Below are 12795 nucleotides of genomic sequence, written 5' to 3'. Positions count from 1 at the left end.
GGTTTGTCTGCGAGCTGGTTATAGAGTCTAGACACTGGTTACCACCCATCTCCCAGGCTGTGAAGTAGCGCTAGTAATGGGTCTTTCTCTGGTTCTTCCAGCCATTCTTTCCATCTACCATTCACTATCTTCCTAACCTTCTGGTACCATAGGAACTGGCCGATGGGAAGTCCCTCTTTCCCCCCCATGGATTCGAATTCCCTGAAGACGCCCTCCTCATATGCGTCCCCCCAAGTGTAAATGCCATATCGTTCCCATTGCCTTGCCCTTGCCAGGTCTGCTTTAACTATGCAAACGTCAGCAGCGATCGTAGTGTCAGTAGAGTAAGGGCGATCTTGTCCCAGTAGTTTTAGGGTTCTGCCCCCGACTTTCCTGCGCAGCTATATTATCATTGGAGCCTCACACAAACATCCCAGCGGGACCCATAGCGTTTCTTTTTGATGCGCAGGTGCTACCAATTTTTCGATAAGCCTTGTTTCTGAGGTGGTGTCATCTGCCAGCCATTTGGCCACGAAGCTAAGTTGTGCCGCCAAAAAATATCTCTTGAAATCTGGGAGCTGGACCCCCTCCTGCCTTGTATGGTAGCATGAGTGTTCAAGGATATCCTATGTCTGGCAGCGCCCCACAGCAATTCCCTCAGTAACATTTCCAGCAGACGGAAGAAGGAGGTCAGTATGTAGTAGTGTACACTGTGGTAAAAGTACAGGAATCTCGGCAGGGCTATCATATTAACAACAGCCACCCTGCCCATAACCGACAGTGGTAGTCCGGAACAAAACTTCATGGACTTCCTGAGCCCCTGCACTGCTATTACTGTGTTGCCTATGTGCATCTGTTCAGGTGTATGCCAGATATTTACCCCTAAGTATCTGAACGTGGGCAGTTTCCACCGTAGCCCCATCCTCGGGATTTCATCATCCTCCTCCTTCCCTGCAAGCCTGGCCAGCGGGAATATGCACGATTTCTCAGTGCTGAAGGAAATCCCAGATACTCGCGCAAAGTTCCGCAGCACCTCCAAGATCACTGGTATATTGAGGTGCGGGTGCTTTAGGTACAGCAGTACATCGTCTGCATACAGGGACACAACATGACTTACTCCTCCCACCCTAATGCCAACATCAAAGAATTGCATCCTAATGTATATAGAAATCGGCTTGAAGTCCAAGACATATCGCATTGGCGAGGGTGGGCAGCCCTGTCTGGTGCCCCTTCAGATGTCCCACAGTGCTGACACTATCCACCCAGTTTTTACCATGGCCACTGGTGCTTCATAGAGAATCTTAATCCACCCAATGAAGTATTCCCCCAACCCAAATTGCCTAAGGGCAGCGATCAGCCATTCCCATTATATGGAATCAAACGTCTTTATGGCATCCAAGGAGACCACTGCGTATTGTTCCTGCTCATCTGTCGTTTGCGCAATAATGTGCTGCAGCCTTTGGAGATTCATTGTTGTGTTTCCGACCTGGTATAAACCCATTCTGGTCCCCATGCAATATGCCCCCTATGACTCTCGACAGCCGTTTGGCCAGTATGGTTATTAATATTGTGATGTCATAGTTCAACATCGCCAGTGGTCTATACGATCCACACTCATCTGCAGGTTTCCCCGGTTTAGGTATGGGAACCACTAGTGTCTCCATCATGCTCCTTGGGAGTACCCCCATTTTGTATGCCTCCTTAAATACTTCATGCAAGGCCGGAGCTAATTCCGAGCCGTATGTCTTATAGAACTCAGGAGGCAACTCGTCGCTTCCAGGAGTCTTACAGGTAGCCAGTGATGTAATTACGTTGTTTATATCTTCGACCGTTATTTCCTCATCCAACCTTTCTTGTTGAGTGCTATCGAATGAAGTTAGACCTATCTCCTCCAGCGTGTCTAGTATGTCACCCTGGGGTATCAGCGTATCGGGGCTGTACAATTGGGAATAGAAATCTTTAAATGCTTTGTTAATTTCTGACTGTGTTGTGTCTCACTCCTTTCTCGTCTTTAATTCCTGTGATCAAGTGTCTTGGGTTTTCCCTCTTGCACAGCCACGACAGCAACCTGCTTGGTTTATCGCCTTCTGAGTGTGCTCTAGTGGTTTTTGCAACATAATCAAACTTTGCTAATCTGGCCCAGGCATTTTGGCATTCCTCCCTGGCTGTTGCTCGTTCCCGTTCCCCTTCTCTGGTTTTCTGGGTGTAGGCCTCTATCTCATTAATCCTCCCCTCTCCCTCCTCCAGTTCACTTCTCAGCGTCTTTCTGATGCCCCCAGCACTAGCAATGACTTCTCCTATGACCACAACTTTCAGTGCCTCCCAAATTGTATCCCAGCCCTTTACACTCCCCACATTGTTGCTCATATACTCTGCAATTCTACTCTGGAGCCCTTCTCTGAAGACAGTCTGTCAGTGTTTCTGTTGGCATACGCCATAGTGGTATGGGTGGCCTAGGGCCCCTCCTCTTCCACTCCATGAGTAAGGGGGAGTGATCTGATATTGTTCTACCCAGGTATGACGCCGTTTCTACTTGGGGTAGATGTGTTTTGCCTATCAGTAGGTAGTCTATCCTGGTATATAGATCATGAGGCGACGAAAAATAAGTAAATTCCTTTCTTTCTGGGTCGAACTCCCTCTATACCTCTGCCAGGTCTAGGTTCCTTATCACCTCATTTAATGTTGACAGGGCCAGTGTTGCTCCTTGAGCCGGCGGGTTGGACCTGTCCAGGGTGGAATCCCGGACACAGTTAAAGTCCCCTCCCCAGATGAAAAAGCAATCTTGGTATGGAGCCAACTTTGCGCTCAATTTGTTCAGGTTTGCGGAGGTCCTGCAATTAGGGAGGTAGGAATTAACTATACACATCTCTAGTTGTTCAATGCTCCCTCTAAGTACCAGATACCTCCCCTCTGTGTCCACCTCCTTAGCCAGCAGCCTAAAAGGGACAGTATTGTTTATCCATGTGTATACACCTCTTGCGTATTTAGAATATGCTGCTCCGAAGCCCTGCCCCTCGCCCCCAGTGCCTTACAACTTTGCCATTGCATTCAGCAGTGAGACACAACATGACTTACTCCTCCCACCCTAATGCCAACATCAAAGAATTGCATCCTAATGTATATAGAAATCGGCTTGAAGTCCAAGACATATCGCATTGGTGAGGGTAGGCAGCCCTGTCTGGTGCCCCTGGTGTTTATTGTAGCAATGCTGTGGAGACCTTTTTCCTCCTCAGGAAGGATTTAATCCTGTCCCTGCGCATATAAGTACCGATCCCTCTGACATTCCATGTCAGCACTTTTATGTCAGCTGCCATCACCCCTTAGTGCAACCCAATTACTCTCCTCTCCCATCTTTGGAGTCCTCCAGCGCAGCCTCCCCCGCCATTCACACCCCCATCGCCCACTGTCTCATTCCTAGCATGTGCCCATTGTCTCTTAGCGTCAATTACCATGAAGACTGAAACATTTTAAACAACAACACTCGCCTCCTTTTTTACCAATCGTGCACCTCCACATCATATTTGCGTCTACTACGAGTGTACAACTTTGCAAACAACAACAAAACAAATTCAGTCAGCTGCTCCATCTAAGCAACGTTCAGGCGCCCCGCGCCTTCTTGGCCATTCCGGGTCATTGTGCGCTGGTTTTGTAGTGTCAACAACAGACCGACACCAGTCCTTTCACAGGGTGCGTCCCTTAGCCCAGGCCAAGTGGCCCAGTAGTGCTCCTGTCGATGTTGAATTCTATATTTTAGCAGCAATGTGTTACGCTAGCTTCACATACAGACACCTCCTTTCGCTCCATCCGTTTGTCACAGCTGCCTATTCTTGTCTCTAGGTGCAGGTCCTTAGGCTATGTTACATTTTCTTCTCCTTTGTCCAGGTTATTATGCTCCAGCCACATAGTGGCCGCTGCCGGTGTCTCCAGGAACACTGCACAACCCTTGTACAGCACCTTGAGTCGCGATGGGTACATTAGCATGTACTTGAGATTCATTTGTCGCAGCTTTGCTTTGATCGGGACGAAAGAGTTACTTGCTCTTTGTACTGACTGCGTGTAGTCCGGGTATATGGCAATTTTGGCGTTGTCCCTCTTTATCTCTCCTCCTTCCCTTGAGTACCGTAGTGTGATTTCTCTGTCTTGGAAGTTCAGGATTTTGGCTATCATCAGGCGAGGATGCGATCCAGGTAGAGGTCTTTTCTGTTGCGTTCTGTGGGCCCTTTCCACCGCAAAGCCCTGTGAGAGTTGTCAAGCGCCAATTTCTTGTTGCAGCAGCGTCTCCACAAAGTTCATAGGCTTGGATCCTTTCGTTCCCTCCGGAATTCCCAATAGACGCACACTATTGCGCCTGGCCCGGCCTTCCGAGTCTTCCGCTCTCCACTCCAGGACAGTATTTCATCTTTCTAGCTCCTGTACCCTGGACTGTAGATTCTTTAATGTTTCTGCTGTTTCCTTCTGTCCCGTCTCAGTAGCTACCACTTGTTCCGTCAGATTGCGCAGATCCTGCCTCATAAGCTGCATGTCCTCCTTGACCTCCCATATTTTGGTGTCTATAAACACGCGCAATGCTGCTATAGTGTCCAGCACTTGTTTATCCTTGATTTCTTCTTTTGGGGTTTCTTGCGCCGGTGTGGACCCATTGCTGGTCTGGGGCTGATTCCTTATTTTGGCAGCTGCAAACGAGTCGATGATTGACTTCTTGCTTTTCTCCTTTGTTGTGAGCATTTCCTCCCGGTACCCCTGCGGCAACAGCAACCACCGACCAGATTTTGCTGACCAGCCACTGCCTCGCTGTAGTCTTATGCGTATTCTGGTCATGTCCAGTAACTTCTCTCACTCTGCTGCGAGTTCAGCGCTTACCGATGCCACATGTTGGTGCTCTCGGGCGACTGTGTAGGCTCGATTTGCAGTCGCTCTTCAGTTCTCAGATTGTGAGTCGCAGTGTTTCTGTTATGTGGTCTAGTGTCCAAAACCGCCTCCCACAGTTCACTGCTGCCCTCGGGGCCCAGCTGGGTTCTTTGTGTATCTTGCTTCCGCTGTGCGCTTGGTCTTAACAGTCTGTGTGGTTAGCCTGGCTTACCTCATCCCGTGAGTGTCTCTGCTATGTAGTCTGTGGCCTGTGGCCGTAATCGTCTCTGATTCGCCCTTAAGCGCTATTCAGTGGTCGGGCTGTGGTGCGACCTGATATCGCTAGGACTCCCTAGGGTATCAAAGCCAGTGCTGCAGTTTGGGGACTTATGGTGTTACCTCATTGGGTAGTGCGTAGCCCCCAGTAGCGGATTGCAACCTCTGTGTACCCCATGTCCCAATGGATTGTGTTTCCTGGGTACTCATGGCTTGTAATAACAGTAGTTAATTGGGCAGTTAGCACTTGGTAGTGTCTCCTTGCAGCTCTCAGGCCTCAGGGCCTGGCCTCCTCCCGCAGACTCGACCCCAAGCGTGCATTGAGCTTCTATATTACCAGTCTCGCAGTTGTTTGTGGGCTACACATGTCATAAATTGTGCCTGGCCATCACCAAACAAACCAGCTTTAGAATGTTACAAAGGATCCGCCAGAACATTTAAGGGCTCACTCCACCAGGGGTATCGCAACTTCGTCTGCTTTGCAAAGGGGAGGTCCCATAAAAGACATTTGTGCAGCTGCCACATGGTCCTCTGCACACACCTTTACAAAATAATACAATCTGGATTCCTCTACTACCCAAGAGTCTGTTTTTGGAAAGGCAGTTCTGTACTCAATGAATTCTTGATTACTTCAATTGTACTCCCTCCTCCAAATAATATAACTTCTTTGGGAATGTATCAAATATAAGGAATACGTGGGAGGACAAAATCCATTCGAAGAAAAGTTACTTACCCATGGTAATGTTCTTTCGGCTGGATGTTCCTCCCACGTATTCCTTATCGCCCTCCCATCCTACCAGCAATAAAACTTCCCTGGTGGTTACAGCCTGCGCTCTCTCAAGGGTAGTTCCCGTCCACTCAAGACAAAGCTTCGCTCTTCAAAACGGAACTGAGCAACGGGTGCTGCGTGGGCTACTTACACCAGTGATGATGTTGACGTCAGTACGGAAGCCTCAAAGCGACATCGACTCGACCAGTCATCGACGCACACCGCCCTCTACTAACTTCTAAGCTGGATATTTGAAATATCAAAGATAAGGAATACGTGGGAGGAACAACCAGTCGAAAGAAAGTTTTGATGGGTAAGTAACTTGTTCATCTAAGTATATGGTTTTGCTTCAGTTATGGTTACTACCCTTCACCCATAACTCCTGAAGAGTAGGCCATACTTCTTGCTACTCTACCTTGATTGAGTTTGGCTAGACCAAAGTGTTCATTTTCCATGTTGTTCAATGACTAAGGTGGCCTCTCGGAACCCTCCGCCAGGGCTGATTCTGAAAATCCATCTCGACAAACAACCTCCTAGCCTCGCTCTCTCCTCTCCACCATCTCCTCTCCTTTCTGCTTCACCCCTCTCACACCTCATTCACCTCATTTTTGTTCTTTCTCCTCCTCCATTTATCATATGACATACTATGCCTGTTAAACAGTTGATTAATAATCAGCACTACATGTTAGATCACTCTCATTTTCAGGGCATTTCTAGTTGCTTTGTATCCGTTGGTTGCAGGTGCATTATCTTTAAAACCCTGTTTTTGCATTCCCTGCCTATATAGTCTTGTGTATGTATGTTGACCATCACTCATTGTGCAAGGAACAAATAAAGGTGTCTTAGACTAAAATAGGTCTCTTCCTTCTCAGATGTGCCGGTGGCTTTGGATGAAAGTGATCTGCAGTCTTGATTCTTGTTCACCAGGCACTCCTATCTGAACCACTGCACCAAAGTGTCGAAGTAAAGATACTTCAATGCCAGTTTTCAAAAGATCCAGAGTCATTTTAATACCCTGTCAGATTATTTCTTTGCAGTACAATGAAAATAAATGGACTCTGTGCATGTTGCTTACCAAAATTACAGTCTGGAGATTTTTTACTTCAACACCACCAAAGACTGCCTAAGAAAGCAATATAAACCTTTAGTTAATGCCAATCCTATTATGTGTAACAGGACTTGGACTGAATAACTTCCTGGCACTCCTGATGGGTATAATGGTAATGCCATATTTCAGTCATCTATGTAAAATATAATTCCAAAGCCCAGTGAAGGTTGTGGTGGTGTGGTAATGGGGAGAATACGAAAAGCAGTGTATGTATTGTTTTGTAAAACGTCAACCTTGAGCGCAGCCGCTTTGTATGCACCCCAACTGGAAATGGTGTAGTGGTAGGGAGAGCTGGGAGTTCTGAACCTTAAAAGCCTTGTATTAGTCACCAACAGTTAAGTGATATGAGTAGGTGGGCCGTAGAGAAAGTTCATGACAAGGAGCAAGACTGTACGTAAAAACAAGGTATCGTATGTGTAGACCAGCAGCGTACATGACTTTCAGGGAAAAAAGAATAGAAGGGGCACAGAACATGGAAACATGGTTTATGTAGTTACAGAATGCCTTGAAAATAAAGACTGAACAGTGTTACAAACCCCCTGTGGGGGGAGGGGAGCATAAAGTACAGTGACCTATACAGATTGGCAAGTAGGGCGGTGAAGGCCTTTATGGGGCAGAGGAGAGCTTGAAAAAGTGCGTCATTTCTGAAACATTAAGTGGTCCTCCCTTACTCTCTAATTAGCCGGAAGGTTCGTCCACAGTGATGTTCCAGCTGTGTTTAGTAGTTTGCCTCCAAACTTTTTTCCCCTAACTGGGCGGGTGTGAGAGAGAAGGAAGATGCTGACCGTAGGACTCTGGCCAGGGCAGTGTATCATGAACTTCTTTAGGAGATTGCCAGACCCCTCTACAAGTGATATTATTTGGTCTTCACATGTCTGGGAAACCTGGTTTCTACATGATGCGCACAATACGAAACAGTTAATTGAGAAAAGAAGCATCAGGAACCACTGTAACAGGTATATAATGTGTTGCATTTAGCTGTAATTTTGTTCTACAGTCACTTTATTCATGCAACGGTTTACCTCTGGTTGTTCGAAGATGAGTGAGCCAATCTGACCTTACGATTCATTCGTTTTGTTTTTTTTAGCCCTTTGAGGTGGATCTATCGCATGTATATCTAGCTTACACAGAGGAAAGTCTTAGGCAGTCATTGATGAAGCTGGAGAGACCAAGAACATCTAAAGGAAAATCTAGACCGAAAACTGGTAGACGGTGAGTGCCTTGTCTTGATTTTCATAATTTTGAATCAGAGTATCTGGTACTCATACCTAAATGCTGGATTATTAATCACTACAAGAACATTTTAGCAATGGCTGGCTATCAACGTGGTACTTATGTTATGCAATGTTAGTGTGCATTTGTATAGCACCTTATAAACCATTGGTATGATCTCAAAGTGCTGTGGGTTGAACGCTCTCAGGGACCATAGTCCAGGTCAGTGGAGAGAGTAGGGTAGTAAATGGTGCTTGGGGGCACTCAGTATGTGTGCAGCCAGTGCAGTTTACGTGGTGTAGCTGCATTCTAATGCTAGGTGTGGTGCAGTGGTTGTGAGAGATTAGTAGACTGTTTAGAGCAAGGCAGTTGACATCAGAGTCTGCATTCTGGGGGTGGTGAAGCTTGTGTATGAGATTATGTATGCAGCTAGTCCGATTTATCGTGGGGTATCTCTTTGTTCTAAAGACTGTTAAGGTGTTCATGGTAGTGTGTAGCTATGTGTGTGCAGTTAGGCCGAAACTGATCGAGGGATAAAGCCACATTCTATTGTTTGTTGGTGTAGAGGAGAGAGTGAGCATATCGTTGTGTGAGTGTCACTGCGGATTGGTGGGAGACCCCTATTCCCGATTACTTTCTGGTGCCTGCTGAGCTGACTGTAACTATTCTAGAAATTCGGAACATTGGTTCTCAGAGAATGCTCGGCCTAGTGTGGAGTTTGTGTTTATTACCAGACTTGACAATGTCTTTCCCTGCATGGCAGTGTCATTGGTGTTGAGTTGCCCTATTCCTAATCTTTATTAGGTTAAGCGACTTGCAGGTCTATAGTCGTTCCTGTGTCTCGTTGAGTCTGCCATTCATTATTGGATGATACCTTCTCCTTGTGCAGTTACCATCAGTTCTGTTCTGCCGGACTTACGAGTACTAACTTGATTCAATGACTGGTGTACAGTGGATCCGAGGTCCAGCATCAGCGGCTATGGTCATCCCTGTGTCTCACTGAGACTGCAGTTGCTTATACAATGGCACCTTCCCATTCTGCATGTTACTTCAGTTCTGTTCTATCGGACATGCAAGTACAACCTAGGTATGAAGACAGGAACTCAGTGAATCTGAAGGTCCGGCAACAGATCAGGCTGTGATGTTAGTGTTGTGTCTGATTGGCATTGTTAGCAAGGGTTAGGGAGTTCTTGATCTGGTGTGTGTGGTTAGAGTATTGATGACAGGCAGCAGCACGTCTATATCACTTATAGTGCCTTGCCAGATTTCTCGCCTGATTCAGAGCGTATTCCCTTGAGGTGCAACAGAGTCAGTCCATTTCTGAAGCTGGGTTATAAGTGCTAGTGGGCCCATGGTAATTGTTTACATAGTGTGAATGGGTATTCCTTTCGTAGTTTATGGTTTGAATTGTGGAATTATACCGCATCATTGTCCCTTGCAAGAGCTAAAAGTGCTATAGAGCTCATCTGATTGCAGAGCGTAGTGCATATCCGCAAGAGATAACCAAAGCATAGTTGATACTGTGCACCGGGTGAAGGAGTTCATGGCATCTATTTTCAGGCAGATCAGGGTAACATGACTTGATCAGAGACCACTTTGTATACTCGGTGGATGACAAGATCTGGCCCAGTCATAATGTTTGAAAGGTAAGTGCTATTAGGCTCTGGGATTGTAGTTCTGTGCATTAGTTCCCAGATATTTTTGATTGACACAGATTAACCAGAGAAGGCCCAATTGTATTGTTTGAACATAAGTGGTAGTTCTGTGCATTTATTTACAGATAAGTAAGGTTAACAGAGGTTGCTATCTCGTGGACTGATGATGCAAAGCATACTTGGAAGAAGATAATGAGTAAGGTCAGTCGTGGCGAAGAACAGAAGTGCTACTAGGACTCGGGTTAGGAGTCGAGGGTATTAGTTTCCGGATCGATAGGTAGAGATAAACTTCCCCTGGTCTTGGAGTGTAGTACATTTCAGGTCGAGGGTAGTGAGCGAGCCCAGTCATAGCGTAAGAGCATAAGTGCTATTATGTCTCAGGTTTCGTGGGAATTAAGATTGTAGTGTGATTTGGGGTGGCTCAGTAAGCATATTGGCGCATGGGAGCAACTATGCCATTGATTGCCGGCCGAGTCAGCAGCTTCCTAGCTTTGGCATAAATTGATCACTAGAACCGACTTGTGTGTCCCGATTATTCTCACCTCTTCCCAGTGTTGATGTGGTAACTGCCATTTCTGTCCATTGGTGGTGGGCCGAGTGGCTCAAAGAGTTCCCTTACCCGATTTAGGGAAAAGGCCAGATTTTGAGTGCTTTCCGAAAAGCCATGTACTCTTGACTGTGTCACATGTAAGGAGGCAATGACAATGTTGGCACAAGGGTTGAGTAGGCAGACCCTCCAATCTTGGCTGAATTTGAGGCGGGATCCACTAGGAGGCTGGCTATGCTTGACCTTAGATTACGGGTTGGAAGGTGAGGCATAACCTTTGCTTGTAGGTATTTGGTGCCTGCTTGTGCACCGCTTGGTGAGTATTGCACAGGATTTTGAAGGTGGCCCTTCGTTCAATTAGGAGCTAGTGAAGGGTACGGAGAGCAGCTGAGATGTGATCCCTTGGTCCCAGTGCGAGAATCATTCTGGAAGCTGCGTTTTTGACTCTTTGCAGTTTGTTTAGTTGGTAGGCTGGTGCACCCAGGTAGTGGGAGTTCGCATAGTCCAGTCTCAACATGACAATGGACATAATTGCAGGCATTCTGTTAGGGTAGGAGAGGTAAGGAAAGATGCGCTTCAGAAGCCTAAGGTGGTAGTGACAGGATTTCAATACATTATTGATGTGGTGAGACAGGGTTAGGCCTGAGTCCATATGCAGCCAGAGTTTTTGACGGTGGTGGATATGGGGGCAGAGGGGTATGCAGACAGAGGGTGGCTAGAAGACTGTTTTGGGAATAGAGCTGTATTGCCGCACACCATGATCTCATCTTTCCCTGGGTTCAGAAGGAGATGGTTACTTGTCATCCAGAGGTCGATGTCTGTGAGACATGCTGCTAGGTCAGGGTGAGGATCAGATGTCGATTTGGGTTTTCTCAGGATGATTTGTGTGTCGTCTGCATAGTTATAGCAGTTGAGGTTGTGAGAGCGGATGATCCCTGGCAGAGGGATTATGTAAAGGTTGAAGATAAGAGGTGAGAGGCAGTTGCCTTTGGGTACCCCAGTGTTTATTGAGCATGCAGTGGAGAGAAAAGGAGGTAGGAAAGTGATTTACTGTCTGGTATTGAGGAATGAGACGATCCAGTTGAGTGCCAAATCTCTTCTTAGAAGTGTAGTCTGTCAAGGAGGATTGTGTGGTTAATGGTGTGAAATGCTGCCGAGAGGTCAAGTCAAACAAGTGCTGCGCATCCTTCAGATTCTGCAGAGACTTGATATCATCCCAGATCGAGATTGGTGTGGTTTCTGTTCGGTACCACGGATGGAAGCTTGATTGCGTGGGGTCTAGCTGGTTGGTGAATTCCACTAAACAGTTCAGCTGAGAGTAGGCAGTGCGGTCGATGAGCTTTGCCAAGAATCAGGTGTTGGAGATGGGACTATAATTGATAGCTTGGAGAGAGGGTCGAGGAATGCTTTCTTTAGAAGGGGTTTGTGATGTACGATTTTGAAGGGTTCTGGGAAGATGCTGAAGGTGACGGAGTGTTGATTATGGACTGCACCAGTTCTTCTGTACAAGTGGAGGTGAAGATTTCTTTGAGGAGAGAGGCGGGACAAGGGTCAATGGGGAATATGGGGGGTCGGCTGCTGGATAGTAGTTTGACAAATTCTGCACCCAAGATAGGGTTGAAAGAGCAGAACGAAGGGGAGGAAGGTGGATTCTTGACTAGTGGGTTTTGTGTGGGGTGAGGTTGCAGAGTTTGTCATTAAGAGTGGCTGTCCTGTCTGGAACTGTATTGTGGAAATGGTCAGAGAGGGAGTTGCAGAGCGTCTGCGTGGAGGTGGTCGGGTCAGAGGTGCAGGGAAGGGTTCAGGAAGTCTTTGATGATCATGTGGAGCTCTTTGCTGATACTGCAGTAGCTCAGAATTCTTTTGTTGTAATAGGTGTGAGGCAGGCATGGTATCAACAGTTAGACACAAGTAATGTAAGTTTTGGGGTTGGAGACTTCTGGCCCTATAGCTAAAATGGGAGTAATCTCAACCATCAACTAAAAGAAAACAGTCCTAGATAGTCTTGTCAAAACAAAAAGGGGCCTATATTTAAGAAGCCTAAACTTGCCCTCGCTCTCAATATGCAAATGTGAAAAAGGGATGTTTGCAAAGGAATATGGTGTTTCAAAAATAATTGTCAGAATGTCTTATGTGAACTGGTTAAATCTCCCTTCCCCACGTTCAAAGAACAGGGTCTCGGGATTTGTGGTAAGCATACGTTCTTTCAGGGTGCTACACTTTGACTTGCAGGTATGCCTTAGGAGCAGGTGTCGGGTCTTTCAACAGTTTACAGTTCAATTCGATCCCTTGGGTTTCTCTCACCCAAGTCCGGGTCTCCTCCTCCTTTGGTAATCGGACTTCCCTCTGTCGGGCTCGAGCCTCCTCTTTCTTGGGGTTCCCTTCCCCAAGTTTTTACACA

The 12795-nt window shown here is 46.8% G+C and overlaps 1 protein-coding gene across 1 annotated transcript in view; it reads left to right on the top strand.

Annotated features, from left to right (window-relative positions):
* Positions 1 to 12795, top strand: part of KIF3A (kinesin family member 3A) — a 1370456-nt gene that overhangs the window by 1290480 nt on the left and 67181 nt on the right. Inside the window, exon 16 of the mRNA XM_069623529.1 lies at positions 8068 to 8192. Coding sequence (XP_069479630.1) covers positions 8068 to 8192 — 125 coding nt within the window. The remainder of the gene's footprint in view (positions 1 to 8067; positions 8193 to 12795) is intronic.

Source organism: Ambystoma mexicanum, chromosome 11 (assembly GCF_040938575.1).
Source record: "Ambystoma mexicanum isolate Mex_15411 chromosome 11, UKY_AmexF1_1, whole genome shotgun sequence".
In the NCBI taxonomy this organism is placed as follows: domain Eukaryota; kingdom Metazoa; phylum Chordata; class Amphibia; order Caudata; family Ambystomatidae; genus Ambystoma; species Ambystoma mexicanum.
The sequence above is the reverse complement of the archived record's forward strand: the minus strand, read 5'-3'. Positions and strand labels throughout refer to the sequence as shown.